Source organism: Nicotiana tomentosiformis, chromosome 1, assembly GCF_000390325.3.
Source record: "Nicotiana tomentosiformis chromosome 1, ASM39032v3, whole genome shotgun sequence".
NCBI classification, from domain to species: domain Eukaryota; kingdom Viridiplantae; phylum Streptophyta; class Magnoliopsida; order Solanales; family Solanaceae; genus Nicotiana; species Nicotiana tomentosiformis.
The window spans coordinates 9496261-9512087 of record NC_090812.1 but is presented as its reverse complement, the minus strand read 5'-3'; the positions used below and the strand labels follow the sequence as shown (position 1 = coordinate 9512087).

Below are 15827 nucleotides of genomic sequence, written 5' to 3'. Positions count from 1 at the left end.
TGATAGTGCATAATTGTTCGACTACAGAATGAGGATTCATCCATTTTACTGGAAAAATTATGAGAAAATGCCACAAGCAGAAACATGGAATCCAAAGTCAAGCGAAAAGATAATTATTCTACTATGACGACTGATAGAGAGGATATTTGGAGCAAAAATTATTTGTCTGATGGAGATCTAATAATGAATTAAAATGTCGAGGCTTGTCAGAATATGTTTTGCTTGATTCGTTAGTGTTGATGAACAATCCACTCTTAGTAAGACCAGTAATGGAAGTCGATTTTACATAACTAGGCATACACGTGCAACGCACGTGAGGAAAAACTTGCGTGAGGAAAAACTATATATATATATATATATATATATATATATATATATATATATATATATATATATATATATATATATTCTTAACGGGGTTAACGCATTATCCGTTAAGAAAATTGAATAATCCGGTCCCAAACACAAGGCATTAATAAAAAAAATTCTATTCTTTACCCATCCCGATACCAATAGGCCCAAATTCTATTCCCGTTTTCAAAGCCACTGCAACTCTCAAAACTTGGGGAAAGGATGGCGAAACCACTTGCCGATTCGCGCAGCAACAGAGCCGCCGTTCAGGCCACCAACGACGATGCTTCCGCCAGCAAACTGTACGTGCACCTTTATTCAACTGTACAGTAACTCATCAATTTTCTAGATGTAATTTAGAGATATACAGTTGTATAATAGAATGCTTCAGAGACCAGCTATGAATATATCATTTTCACTGCAAAATATTGGAAATTGAGGTGAAATTTAAACCTAATTATTCTCAAATTCCGTTTTATATGATTACTGCTGTTTATATTTTGTGTGATGTGAAGGTCATGCGTGAAAAAAGGATACATGAAAGATGATTATGTCAATCTGTTTGTTAAAAAGCCCCTGAGGCGATCTCCTATTATTAATCGTGGTATGATCTCTTTTTTTCTTCTTAATCCATGGTGGTGATGTGCTTAGTGATTATTTTTGGGGGTTGTTTAATTGATGTGCGACTTAATTGTAAGGTTACTTTGCTCGCTGGGCTGCTCTTCGGAAGATGCTCTGTCAATTTCTTGATTGTGAGCCGAATGCTGATGGAAATGGCAATATTAAGAAGCAGATACTGTCGCTTGGAGCTGGCTTTGACACAATGTTTTTTCAGCTGCAGGTGCTTCAGTTGCTCATGGATTGTTTTAATATCTTCCACGATGATTGAAAAATTCACATAAGGGATCCCAAGGTTGCACATTTTGTGCTTATTTTTTGAAAAAGGATTTTCTTTTTGTAGCCAGTCCAATGGTCTGATTCCAACTAGTTTGGGAGTTGGGACTAAGGCAAAGCTGACAGTATGCTATTGCAGTTCTGGAGCTTTATTATGCTCTTGTTTACAGTGTCTATTCATATATGTCAATTTTCCTCTCTGTTGTCTAGGGGACTCTTAAATGAAGTTGTCAAGAGAAAAGGGAGGTTAAGAGCAAAACGATCCCTCAAATGGGTTACTACGTGGAAATTTGAGCATCTGATTCAAGCTATCTGCAGCTTTTGTTGAGCTAGGCTGACAGTTTGTGATAATGGAGTTTTGCTTTATGTTAAGATTTTTCTGATATTGCTTGATGCTGCTTCATGTAGTTCTCCAATACAATAGATACACGCTTGCACGTTTACTGTAATTTCCATACTTCAGAAAGAAGAGTAATAGCTATATTTTTCTTTGGCAGGATGAAGGAAAAGCACCTCATCTTTACGTGGAACTGGATTTCATTGAGGTGAGATTTTCAAATGCTAAGTCCCTGAATTATGTCATATCATAAATGAGGCAATATTGTTTGCATTTTGGCAAATACATTTCACTTTCTTGGCTCAAAGAGCTCAGCTCCAGATGTTTGTCCCACAGGTGACAAGCAAGAAGGCAGCTCTTATTGAAACCTATAGTCAGTTAAGGGATAAAGTTGGTGAAACAGCATCAATCTCATCAGGTAATGAACATGTTCAGCGCTTGCAAATATGCAAATGCTCTTATCTTGGGCAAATATTTAATTACATTTCCTTGATGAGGTACCATGTTGTTGAGTGCGAGGTGGATACATCAAGCATTTAATCTCTTCCATTTAGCTTTCTGAACCATGTCATTTTTAATACAATAATTGTTCTATTTTATCTTCTTAGTATAGGTTGAATCTGTATGAAGAAAAATCGTTGGCTTTTAAAGCGTTTCCTGTGACCGAAGGGTGTGCTTTTTGTGTAAAACGGAATCTAGCTTTTATTCATAACTACATGATTTTTCTTTGATAAGTCAAAATTTCATTACTAAACACCAAGCTGGTGTCAAAAGAATGTACAAGTAAATTATCATTTTAATTAACTCGAACCGGGTCATCCACGGTCATCTAACAAGTGCGTCAGTTATCTATACAACACCGTATTTTCTCGACACCAGAAATCCAACTGAAATAAAAAGAATTTTTTGATGCCTTTTACATCAGTTTTCACTTATTTGAAACAATCTTGTTCTATTAATTTTTCGTCATAAGCACAAAAAAGAGACAGTTGTGATCTTTCCCTCTTTTCACTGAACTCTCCAGCTCGTTGTTGCTTCCTCTACTTTTCTTGGTACCACTCATGATATTTGAACAATGAAATACAAGGGCCCACATTTGTGAAGCCAATAGGTAATGCAACAAAAGATGATTAGCATTGTTTTTTTTTCCACATGCAATGCTAGCTCACAAGTATCATCATTCTTGTCACGACCCGAAATTTCCCACCGACGGGACCGTGATGGCGCCTAACATTTCACTTGCTAGGTAAACCAACGTTAGAAAATCGTTAAACCAATTCCTTATTTCCATTCAGTAAATAACAATAATTAACTAAGATGAAATATAATAAGTACGGAATATTATAAAACTGTATTAATTACTACCACCCGGATCTGGAGTCACAATTCACGAGCATTCTAGAATTTGCTACAAGTAATAGTCAGAAAGAAATACAACTGTCTGAATGAAAGAAACAGTAGAACAGAAAAGATAGACGGGAGATCTACCTTGAGTCTCCGGACAGCGGACCAATAGCAAAATCTCGATCTACTCGAGCCGGTATTAAAATCTGTACAGAAAGTGCAGAGTGCAGTATTAGTACAACCGACCCATGTACTGGTAAGTGTCGAGCCTAACCTCGGCGAAGTAGTGACGAGGCTAGGACAAGACACCCACATATAACCTGAACAGTATAATCATGCTAGTGGCAACAACAGTAAATAAAGAAATAACGCAGAAATAATGGGAACGGAACATACAATGGGGGAATACAACATAAAGAGTGAGAATAATGAAAAGACATAATTAAACCGAAAATCCTTAAACGGATTGAGCAATTAAAACAGCAAGGAAAACTGCACGGCATCACCCTTCGTGCTTTTACTCTCAACCTCACCAAATAAATAAATAGAACGGCACGACTTCACCCTTCGTGCATTAAACCTCTCATAATATACACGGCATCACCCTTCGTGCTTTAAACCTCTCATAATATACACGGCATCACCCTTCGTGCTTTACACTCTTCCTCACAATATAAATAATGCATGCACGGCATCACCCTTCGTGCTTTACACTCCTCACTCACCAATCACAGAATCAATAACAACAGATAGAGAGAAGTTTCACAAAGAAATCAATATTTCATCAATGATTACTTTCACAATTTAACATCTCAACCTCGAATCAATATTCACAATTTTATCAACCTTGGTAGAACCGGATACAGGTCTCCCAACATTTCAACAACAACAATAAGTATGGATAACAAGATTTAAGACTACAAATTTGCAAGAATGGAATTTCACTCGCATGCTATGACTCGACCACAACGCATAAATGCTCATCACCTCAACTATACATCGTATTCAACAACAAAACACGTAGCAAATACTCATACAATACCTATTCCCTCAAGTCAAAGTTAGACACGACACTTACCTCAATTTCGCAAGCCACTCACTGCTCAAGTATCGCTTTCCCTTTAGAATTCACCTCCAACTCACTCGTATCTAATCATAATTAGTTTAATATCATCAATTATCGCTAAAGGAATCAACTTTAATGCATAATTACAGTTTCCCAACAAAAGTCAAAAACCGACCCCGGGCTCGCTTGGTCAAAACCCGAAGTTCGGACCAAAATCCATTTACCCATTCACCCCCGAGCCCGAATATGTAATTGGTTTTGGAATCCGACCTCAAATTGAGGTCTAAATCCCCAAATTTCCGAAATCCCTAGTTTCTACCCAAAACCCCTAATTCTACCATGAAAATCTTAGATTTTAGGTTGAAATCTTGTAAAATGTAGTGAAAGATTGAAAGAAACCAGTTTAGAATCACTTTCCTATGATTTGTGGAAGAAATGGTCTTTGGAAAAATCGCCTCTTGTGTTTTAGGTCTTGAAAATTTGGGAAATGAATGAAAATTCCCGTCCAAAAGTCATTTTGATCAGCTGCAGATGTCGCATTTGCAACCTGAGCTTCGCAATGCGAAGGAGTCATCGCAAATGCGAGATCCTTCACATTTCCGCTGCCTTTGCATTTGCGAAGAATATATCGCAATTGCGACAATTGGCCCATCGCATTTGCGGGCATAAATTCGCATTTGCGAACATACCCTTCCCCAGACCCATCGCAATTGCGATAGATACCTCGCAATTGCCAGGCCTGCTTATTTCACATTTGCGATTGCGAGATCAGAGGCCTGCAACAGGTTCAGTTATACCAGCAAAATTTTCTAAGTTCAAACCATCTCGTGGCCTATCCGAAACTCACCCGAGCCCTCGGAGCTCCAAACCAATCATGCACACAAGTCTAAAAACATCATACGAACTTGCTCGCGCGATCAAATCTCCAAAATAACACCTAGAACTACGAATTTAGTACCAAATCAAATAAATTCTCAAGAACATTTTAAAATTTTTATTTTCTCAACTGGACGTCCGAATCACGTCAAATCAACTCCGTTTCTCACCAAATTTCACAGACAAGTCTTAAATATCATAATGAACCTGTACCGGGCTCCGAAACCAAAATACGGACCTGATACTAACAATGCCAAATATCAATCAATCCTTAAAAACAAATAATTTTCAAACTTTTAATTTTCATCAAAAATTCATAACTCAAGCTAGGGATCTCCGAATTCGATTCCGGGCATACGCCCAGGTCCCATAATTCGATACGGACCCACCGGGACCGTCAAAACACGGATCCGGGCCCGTTTACCAAAAATGTTGACCGAAGTCAACTAAAATAAACTTTTAAGGCAAAAATTCTTATTTTCATTAGTTTTCAACATAAAAGCTTTCCGGAAACCTGCCCGGACTGTGCATGCAAATCGAGGAGGGTAAAAATGAGATTTTTAAGGCTTAAGAGCGCATATTCGAGTTCTAAAACATAAGATGACCTTTTGGGTCATCACAATTCTCTTTCTCAAGTTATCCACTATAGGATGACATCCTTTTCTGGACCTACTTTTCATGTCTTCTTTCTGACAACTCCACATAAAAAGATTTGGTCGTAAAATATCTTACTTGGTCTCCCTCCATACCATCTTAACCCCCCCCCCCCCCCCCCCGGTGCACCCCCACTTCTCCTACTGAGTCATCGTATATTTTGTGAAATTTCCTTAATGTCATACCATATGTACATGGATCGCCTTCCTAAAACAAATATTCCATATAAGGCCTTGAGCATTCTTTCTCAAATAATCAATTACTTTTGTGTCTTTCTGTTTCACTAGACCATATAACTGTCAATATGTATTCTCGAAGGATGTTCACCATACATCTTTCCAAAACCTTACCCTACAACCCTCACTCACCTTGTAAGCAATACATTAAGTGAATTTTCCTGCTCCTTAGTACACTTTCACAGTGTTACCCCATAAGCTCTTGCTAGTCTCTCCATTTTGTTCTAATATGTTGTACTTACTAGTAGACATTATCTGTCTACATAAAATGTTCTGCTCTTGAGTGAATCCCCACAACCATTTTCTAAGAGTATTATATTGAATACGGACAATCTCCTGATTCCCAATCCCCTATGCTTATGGAGACCAATATTTTCTTCCATAATTCTATTCCACTTAATGAAATTTTTTCTCCCCGTCTGTTCCTTCTTACTGAGAATCTCACATTATTTTCTCCGACCAATTTGCGCCACTTGCATGCATACATAACATAGACATAATAAGTGGTATATTAGAGAGGGTAGACTTTCATAATGTTATTTTCCTTCCCACAGATATTATCCTATTATTCTCCCCCGTCTTTTCTCAAATTTCTCAACCACAGGCTGCTACTGATACTAATCTAATTTTCTCCTCCGATTGGTTAACTAAAGATACCTTGTAGGTAATGTTATCACTTTAGATCTGTAGATTTGTTGTAATCTAATGATTTGTTGTACCTCCTGTACCGGTACAATTTGGAGTTTCAAATATCTACACTTGATCCTGGCACAACTTTAAACCATACTAAATTTCTGAACAAGTATCGGATATGTTTAATCTGGGGTTCACAAGAAATTGAAGTATGGTCTGCGAATAATTGATAGATATGGTTACATTATCTGTCCTATCACCGCCTACCTCGAAACCCTTAATGAAACCTCATTGCCCCGCCTTATGAATAAGTTTGCTATGTACCTCCCTCGCATGTAGGAATAATAATGGAGACAAATGAACCCCTTTGTTAATTCTCTCAAACTTGAACTTGCGAAGAAATCACAAGCTACAATAAACAAAATATGTAGCTCAACTAACTTATCTTATGCTTTCATGCAGAAAAGGGAGAAGTCCATAGTGATCATTACAAATTGCTGCCTGTAGATTTGCGCAACATAGACAATTTAAATGATATTATAGCCCGTGCAAATTTAGACCCCAGGTTTGTCATTGCTTCATTGCTATTTTTTCGTAACAATTTTTTCATTAATCTCCACAAATGAAGCACAAGTTATCTTGAAGGATTTTAATGTATTAGGCCTTCCTTTGTCAAGCTTAGTGAGTTGTGCCTAACCGCTTCTAAATTTATTGCTATTATAATGGTAAGTGTAATATGACAAGCTCTGCTTACATTTATGACTTGACTATATGACAATCCTAGCGGAACAAAAGTTACCTGATGTGAAAGATATGGAAGTACTACTAGTAATCTAAATTGACCAGTTTAGATAATAAAGGAACACATCAGGTACATCTTTTGGGTTATAGGTGAGTAAAGAGCACTAAGGCATTGTATTGATTTGGGCATCAAGAGATCTTAACCCTGTAAAAACAGTAGAGCAGACAAAAATGTTATAAGTTCTTTTTTTTTTAAATAACGGTGATGTCCAGGCCAGATTGCACGCACCTCGACGATTCCACTGGGTACCTGCTATCTCTCGCTAGCATAGGTTCCGGTAACTATACCCACCTAGGCTTAGTTAGTGGCAGCGAGGTGTTGTGTCTTCTGTCCAAAGAATCATGTCTAACAGCATGCAAAGACTTGTAACTTGAAAGCCGTGATGAGCTATTAAACTAAAAAGTTGGCTTACTTCAGCTAGTTATGGTTGCTTATAGTTAAAGATTAGGGACTACACCAGGAATCTGGTAGTTAATAGTCATGTACTGGACAATTGAAAGACACATAGGATATAGGATACAGGATACAGAACAACTTTTTCCTGGTTACGTTTAACTTGATTAATTGGCTGTTAGGTGCTTTTGCGGTTTACAGATTCTACGCTACTATTCGTTGTATTGGTTCTCATCCTCCTCCATTTCTCTACTTTTCAAATTTATAACTGTCCTTATTAAAAAGAAACTTTTAGAACTTCGATCTATCTTGTCTCCTTTCTGATTCCCATGTTCTGAAAAGACTGATCATTGTACATGTCCAAGATCATACCTGTTAACTGCACATTCTAATGTTATTATCAGTTTGCCAACATTTATAATTGCAGAATGCGTTCTGATATATTTGGATCCTGATTCGAGCCGTACAATTGTTGGATGGGCTTCAAGAACCTTTTCGACGGCAATATTTTTCTTATATGAGCAGGTTGTTGAAGCTATTAAGTTAAATCTTGGTTTCTTTCATGAACTTGATCCATCCTACGGTCCTTTTAACTTGAGTTCCACTGCTCTACTTTCCTACGCTACTGTGAATGTCCTGCTGATGTATTGTAATGACTTAGTTGTTTGTAATTTGGCTTATTACAGATCCACCCAGACGATGCTTTTGGCCAGCAAATGATTCGTAATTTGGAGGTACTTTTGGCTGATTACTTTTTTGATGATTGAGCATTAATTATTAGTATCTGTTCCCTCACCCTAACTCGTTTTTATAGGCTCAGATGTTGACCTTTAAATGACTTTATTCTTCAATGTATCTGCAATAACATTATAATTTATTTTTTCACTTTTCAGAGCCGAGGCTGTGGACTACTAGGAATTTATGCTACACCAACTTTACAAGAGAAAGAAAATCTTTTCCTTGATCAAGGATGGCAGGTATTTCCAAAGTGCAAAGCTGCTTCTTAATTCTTAGATTTTGAGAATTATCATACCTTTCTGTCAAAAGTATAAAAAAAGTAAGATGTTAAGAGCCTGGATTAGGCCTATGACTTGTTCCTCCATTCCAGGTGTACGTGGCTTATTTAGTTTTTATACAGACCTGCAATATTTCCAACCATTTGCCTTGTCATCCCATCTCCTGTAATCAAGGATGGTAGAAGATCTAATTTTCAGCTGAAACTGCCTTTGTCTTTGAAGGTCTTAAGCCTGTAACATCATGAAGAAAATTATTGATTATCATCGTTGTAAACCAGGAATACTATCCAATATGATAAATAAGGCTAACGAATCATTTCCTAAACCACTAACTATTTAGCTATAGCAGGTTAGATAAAAGAACATGCATTAGTTGTAAGCTCAAGCTTTTAACTTTGTAATTTCCAATTACTGATTAATTTGAACGGTTACATATGGCTGAATACTAGCAGTGGTTTAGCTCTAGCTAATGCATTAACTCTATCAAAGGACATATGTATTTATAACCAATGGTTTGTCTTTTATTGAATGCAGAAAGCAGTAGCTTGGGACATGCTGCGAGTTTATAGTGATTTTATTGAAGCTCAAGAAAGACGCAGGTTAGTATGAGTTTTGATTGCTCTTGTACAGTGATATATATAAACATGGGAATGATATGATTCATCTGAAAGTGATGATTAGGTGCTACAATCTAGATGTATATTACTGTCTTTAATGAACATACTAAGCTACCCAAGATATTCCACATTTAGTCAGAGCCTTAGAGGTCTGTAAGTCTTGTTTTGCGGTAAATGTTTTAATTGTTGTTGCATACACGACGCTCTAGGTAACATGCTTGGGCACTTGACCTATCTATACAATACCGGCTGGTTGTTATTTGGTCTCATCGTTGTTTCTTAGAAGTTTATCTTTCAATCAGATAGGTATCTTCCTATTGCACAGTACTCTTATAGCTCCGCATTTCAATGTCATATTAATATATTTATTAACTCTTTGTCTATTATGTATTCAAATCATTTTTCAAGAAAAACTGAATATAGATACTTGAATTGTCTACATTTAGACACCATAATTCCATTTTATCTCACTTCAGCGTCATTCTTCTTATGGGGGTTAAACTTGTGCATATATTTTGTTTTACTTGTACTTGTACAAACATTCTTGCTCTCTAGAGTGTTTTTCCATAGTTACTTTTGGTTGACCGCAGTGCAGTGTGTCAGTTAACACAATACATCTGCAAATAGTATGCATGGAACCCTATCTTCAAAGCAAATCCTCAGTGTAAACCTACTGTCATGGGAAACTCCTCTCCTCTGTATCTCCTCTGATTATTCACAGTTGTGTTGACTCCTTCGTACATTTCTTTTATAACCTGGTTTAAGTCTATTTTGTTTAAAACCACTGGTGTAAGTCTTTCTCTCTCATTTTTGCTAGTCATACATCTCTTTTTCTCTCTCGCGTCCCTAACCTTTGATAGAAGTCATCTGGGGCTTTACCTCAGGCTTAATAGCCCTTTTTAGCTTCTAGTCGATTCTTATACTCTTCGAAGGTTTCACTATATCCTGTTTTTGATAATTTCCTATACCACTCTCTTTTTTGCTTTACTAACTCTTTGCATCTCCTCATTCCACGGTATGAGACCTCTAGACATACCTAAATCTTCACTTTTATGCAACTTGTCATTTTTCCACTGAATATATGCATCCCTTCTCCCTCCAATTGTTTGTCCTTAGTGTCCACTACTAAATTCTTGATAATGCAACTCTTCTCCTCCTTTGCTCCATCTTTCGCTTCACATCAGTAGGACTTCTCCCAGTATAACCTTGTAGCCTTTACATGTAATGATGCTTTCTAGAAGGCATTCTAAAAAAAATGATGCTTTCTAGAAGGATGAACTCTGTTTTGGGGTTACCTCTTACCTTATGTTATCAAGTATGATTCACTTTTTCTAAAGTATGTGTTAGTGAAACTACTACTTCAGTTAAGAAACTCTAAAATAGCCTTCACTTCTTCATTCCTAATACCATAACATTATCTCCAAAGTCTGTGGTTGAAGTTGTCCCGATGTCTACCAATATGTCTATTCAGATTGTCTTCAGTAATATATGTTGGTCATTTGGGATCCCTTGGATCAAAGTATCATATTTTTCCGTGGATTATTGGCACTAATGATTTTGAAAGTTTTCTTTCTTCGCTGACTAGATAATCCATCACTTTCTTATTTACTTCTATAACTTTATCCTTAAGCACCAGTTGTACAATGATCCCGGTTTCCATTTCTGTTCGTATATATTTCATAGTAATAAAATTTATAACTTGTGTCGCAACTCTAGCCGCTTTCTTGATTCACTTACTCTCTTGTAGACACACCTCATGTGGCCTAAAAGAAAAGAAAAAGGTAGATTTAATACATCATCCTATGGGACATTGTGGAGGGATAGAAATCAGAGATGTTTTAAAGAGTTCATCCTTCATATTCCTACTCAAAATTTGAAGTTCAAATCTTAGTATCTCAGTCTCTTGCATTTTGGTGTAGGTTTGAGTTTGTAAATAATGCAGCAGATGATTAGATGTTCACTAAACTTTTGGTAGAGGGATGCAACTCCTTATATTTTGTAATCACTTGGCCATTCTTGATTGTGCACTGATAACAAGTGTGATCACCTTGTCGCAGGAAAAAAAATTCAATATTTGAGATAAATAAGAGAAACACATTTCACAGAAGATCAAATACTAGAGATTTGATGCTAAGATTTTAGTCTCATATATGATTGTGTGTTTATTCTTTGTATCTTTAGAACGATGAAAATGCTTTATTTCCCTATGAAACAAAATTGAAGTGCTCCTATCTTTTAGAAACTTTTTATTATGTAAAGCTACTATGGTTTTCATGAAATCTATTCATACCCTTTTTAGGTATCCTTTTCCGAGGATAAAGGCTGATTCCCTATTTTTCTGTGTGCCCCTTTACGCTTTATCTTATGTGGCTCTTGGAGAACTCACAAGTTTTGCAGCCTCAAATATACTTGTATGTGATTGTCTGGACAGGATTGAAAGATTGGAAATATTTGATGAATTTGAAGAGTGGTATATGATGCAGGTAAGCTTCTATCACCCCCCCTTCCACATTTGACTGCAAAAAATGTTCAGTGTTTGCATGGAATAGTGTGACCTTATCCATACCACCGTGAAAGTAGAGCACTTTGTTCCCGATTCATAGATGGGTTGACTATTTTTCACCTTGCAAAACGAACTTCTGGCCTGTGAATTTGGTATCTGGCATCATATTATTCTACAATCTATAACTGCTGGATAATTAACCTGTAAGATGGCATGATACAACTTGGAAGTTGGAAAATAATGAGAAAGTATATCCAAGTTAAAAACTAATGATACAACTTGGAAGTTGGAAAATAATGAGAAAGTATATCCAAGTTAAAAACTACAAAATGCAGGCTGCTTTACTTTGGTCAATTGGCTTATTTCAAGACTTGCCTTTTCTTGACCTTATGTGCTGGAGCAGCAAGATGCTACTCTTTCTTTTATTTTTACTTCGATTTTACTGTAGGGTCCATTGATGCTTTACCTATACATATCTGCTGCTTTAGTCGAAAGACAAAACCTTTCCGTATTATGTTATTTGAATGATGATGTGAGTGATGTAGTATCTGAATCTTCTCTCTGCCAATCAAAATAAGTTATTGATGTAGTAGAAAAGAAAACAATCTAAGATTGGTATACTGTTTCTTATGTCATGTGCTGACATGACTTCTGATCAGGTGACTTTTGACAGTTTAAAAGTTCTTAATCTGTTACAACAATACATTTGTATTATGTAACTTGGGTTCTTGTAAGCTAGTTGTGCTTAATGTTAACAGAATTTGGGAATGAATACATAAATTGATGCTCCCCTCATCATGTACACCCTGTTCGACTAAGTGAAATTTTAAGAATAAAAAAGAAAAACAAATTGAAATGGAATATTTCAGTATGCTGGATTAATTTAGAGAACTGCTAAAGTTTCGAAAAATGGATTGTTTGTTGAAAACATCTTGTACTAAAGCTAAAGGCAATATAAAGTAGTAATATTGTGGTAACTTGAAATCTAGAATCTGGCAAAATTTTAGCATCTAGGAGAAGAGGTGAAGTAAATTGGGATGGACGAAAGAGATAGTAAGACTTGAGGAAGTATTTGAAAGACCCAAAAAGAAGAAAGACCAGAGGGAAAATAGCTTGACCAAATGACTGCAGTTTCTTAAGTGAGAGCGGAGGTAGATTTAATTTAATACTGGTTTTGAATCTTGTCAAATCTTTCAATATTGCTTCTATTGGAAATCCAAATTAGATTTACTAATATGTGAAACTTTATTTCGGTCAGGCTGATATTCTTAAGCTTCAAATAGATCCATAATATGACTTTCTCAACCAAAAAAAAAAGTTTGATCCATGGACCATGATATGAAGATATTGATTTTATCATGTAAGAAGACCCTACATATTGAAAGTTGAAAACTTTATGAAGATGTACCTTATTAAAAAATGAAGATGATGAGTAGCTAAAGGTAGCAGAGCCTAAGAACGAAAGTTGACTCGTAGCAATAAGTATTAAGTTTCTCAAGCATTGATGTGTGATACAGTTCACATTAACATAAGTACACAAAAGTTTAATTTGTTGTCCAATTTGCTAGTCCATTCTTTCTCAGTTTATGCTGGAAGGGGAATTTCATGTAGTCTATTCAGTATTTTTCTTCTTGCTACTATGCCTGTTAATGAAAGATTGCATACTTATATTTCTGTGGTCCAGTTTGCTGGTCCATCTCTTTTCAGATCATGCTTGGGGAAAAAGCTTACTTTATTTCTCTACTTTATTCATCTTGTATAATTCTCCTCTTCATTCAGAAATTAATGTATTTTCTTATGAAATCCCAATTGCAGGAGCACTATTGTGTTACCTATGCAATCAACGATCCTATGGTATGCTTATTTCTCTGCTTCACTAAATTAACTAATTCATTCCGGACTTCCAGGAGTATTTATTTCACTTATCGCGTCCATCTTTAATTTGATCTATTTCAGGGTATGTTCAAGGAATTTGGTTTCCCCAATACACAGCCTATGACAGACATCTCCATTGCAACACCCACATAAAAAGAGGACCTGATCTAGACGGTCATTTTTCTTCAATCTCTGATGCTAAACCAAAATATGAATGGAGGCTTGTTCCTAGTTGTCAACTTGGCAGGGCCAGAAGGTTTTTCTGTACTGAAAAGGTCTCAACCAGTTCTGGGTCCTAGTTATGTATATTAAGGGATGGTCATTTGTGTGAAGGGGAAGATCCTCTGCAGATATTTTTTATTTATTTTGTTTTATGTTGGACTGAAATGAGCTTGAATGGACTTACATAGGCGATAAGAGTTCATATAGCTGATCCTAACTTGCTTTGGATTGAGTTGCAGTTAGTGTTAGTTTATGAAGGGGAAGATACTCTTTGCTAGCTGTTTGGCAAAGAAAAACGTGGTAGGGCCCTTTCAGAACGGAATTGTGTTGTTTTGCCCTTGTTTGGTAGGGAAACACTTGCATGGTTGTCTCCTCTTTTCTCTTTCTTTACTTATCTATTTGCATCATCCTTTTGTTCTTTTGTATTTAATTGACTATTGTACCACCGAATTGGTAGATACGAAAAATCAATGTGCTTCATCATAACAACTTTTGTACCTCAAATAGGATTCATAGCTGTGGAAAATAAAAGTATTTCTTTTTAGTGATCCTACATTTTTTAGGTTATCATATATGTGCAGATTGGGTTCGCGGACTCTATACGTCTGGCACAACTGACGTTTATGAAAAACACAATTAAGGGTGTGTACATTTACTTAACGAACTCTATCATGTACCTAACCTATAGCAAAAACAACTATTTGCTTTAATTAAAATCTTGTCTGAGTTGTCTAGTGATTGCAATTTTAATCCTCTCTCCTTATTAAAGAGAGATTTAGGAAAAAGAAAAGGTAGCACTGGGCGGAAATCCTTGGGAGAACTTCTACCAGTGAGATGCTTCACTATATTTTGTGTAAAAACTTACACAGATAGTGTTTACACAATTTAATGAATACGTGATCTTTATATGTACTGTTATCACTAAATTACCTGTAACTAGTGAATGATTTTTTTATACCTTTTATAGTTAATCATAGTAAACTAATGTAATTTGGAGTAAACCACGAGTATAAGTAGTTTTTTTAATATGTTTGGGATAAACCTTGCCATAGTCATCAATGCATTGAAATATGGATGGAGGGGATCAGGGCCCAAAGCAAGAAAAAGTGGTTGCACCAAGTGGAGGTTGGAATAATGTAATCCTGACAAATAGATTTAAGTGAAGGGGGTAGGGGCCAAGGGAAAAAAAAAGGGTCCCCCTTTGTGTTCACCTTTTTATGAGGGAATAGTATTATGGTTCCATCATTTTCTATGGATTGCAGCCCTGTTTTGCTCGTACTTATTTCTACTTTCTAGGCTCTATTATGTTCCTGCTAAGTGCTAAAAAACCCCATTTTTAAGGACATATATATATAATTAATCTTGCTTGCAGCTTTAATAGACGTCCTTGTTTACTTTTCTTATAGCCGTAAAAATTCGCTTATTTTGATAAGTATTTTTTTTTTCAAAAATATTTTTAGTGAGAAACATTTGTGTTTGGTTAATTTACTTAAAAAACACTTCTGAGCATCATTCATTAGTGTTTGACAAGCATTTAAAAATTGCTTCTAAGTATATTTTTCTCAAAAATGCTTTTCAAAGAAGTGCTTTTGGAGAGAAATTAATTTTTCTGCTTCTACTCAAAAATACTTTTTTTCCTCTAAAAGATTGGTCAAACACTTTAACTTTAAATTTTATTTTTTATTTTTTTAAAAGAAAAATATTTTTGACTTCGAAAAAACTTGGTCAAACAGGCTATACATAAACCTTCGAGGCTGCTTCTGTAATTTTCTGTTCCTAAACAGTTTAGACCGTTAGAAAATGTATTTATAAAATATAAACAAAGTTCAGCTTGTACTTGAAATCGGTGAGCGATGTAACATTGTCTAGACCTGTAGTTTAAACTTTAAAGAGTCGCATTGTATTTGAGGGGTGTTCAAAATCGAATCGTAACCGTTAATCAAATCGAATCGATGACTTATTGGCTTATTGATATCGGGTTATCTGGGTAATGAATAGTAAACAGATT

General features: G+C 35.9%; 1 protein-coding gene and 1 long non-coding RNA gene across 3 annotated transcripts; both read left to right on the top strand.

The window, feature by feature from the left end:
• The first annotated feature begins 497 nt into the window (after window positions 1-497).
• Window positions 498-14203, top strand: LOC104115518 (leucine carboxyl methyltransferase 1 homolog). 2 transcript variants are annotated; one of them, XM_009626175.4, is made up of 13 exons: window positions 498-653; window positions 867-955; window positions 1050-1192; window positions 1743-1790; window positions 1919-2000; window positions 6854-6956; window positions 7991-8111; window positions 8273-8320; window positions 8480-8563; window positions 9137-9201; window positions 11651-11702; window positions 13538-13576; window positions 13679-14203. In XM_009626175.4, the coding sequence occupies exons 1-13, from the start codon at window positions 574-576 to the stop codon at window positions 13748-13750; spliced, it is 1026 nt and encodes a 341-aa protein (XP_009624470.1). In that variant the 5' UTR covers window positions 498-573; the 3' UTR covers window positions 13751-14203. The 2 variants fall into 2 exon arrangements, with proteins under 2 accessions (XP_009624470.1, XP_018632958.1); XM_018777442.3 differs by lacking the exon at window positions 7991-8111 and adding an exon at window positions 7053-7116.
• On the top strand, window positions 11709-12769 carry LOC138893296 (uncharacterized). The gene is made up of 2 exons (XR_011408464.1): window positions 11709-11951; window positions 12009-12769. It is a non-coding gene; the product is annotated as an uncharacterized lncRNA (long non-coding RNA).
• Window positions 14204-15827: the final 1624 nt, after the last annotated feature.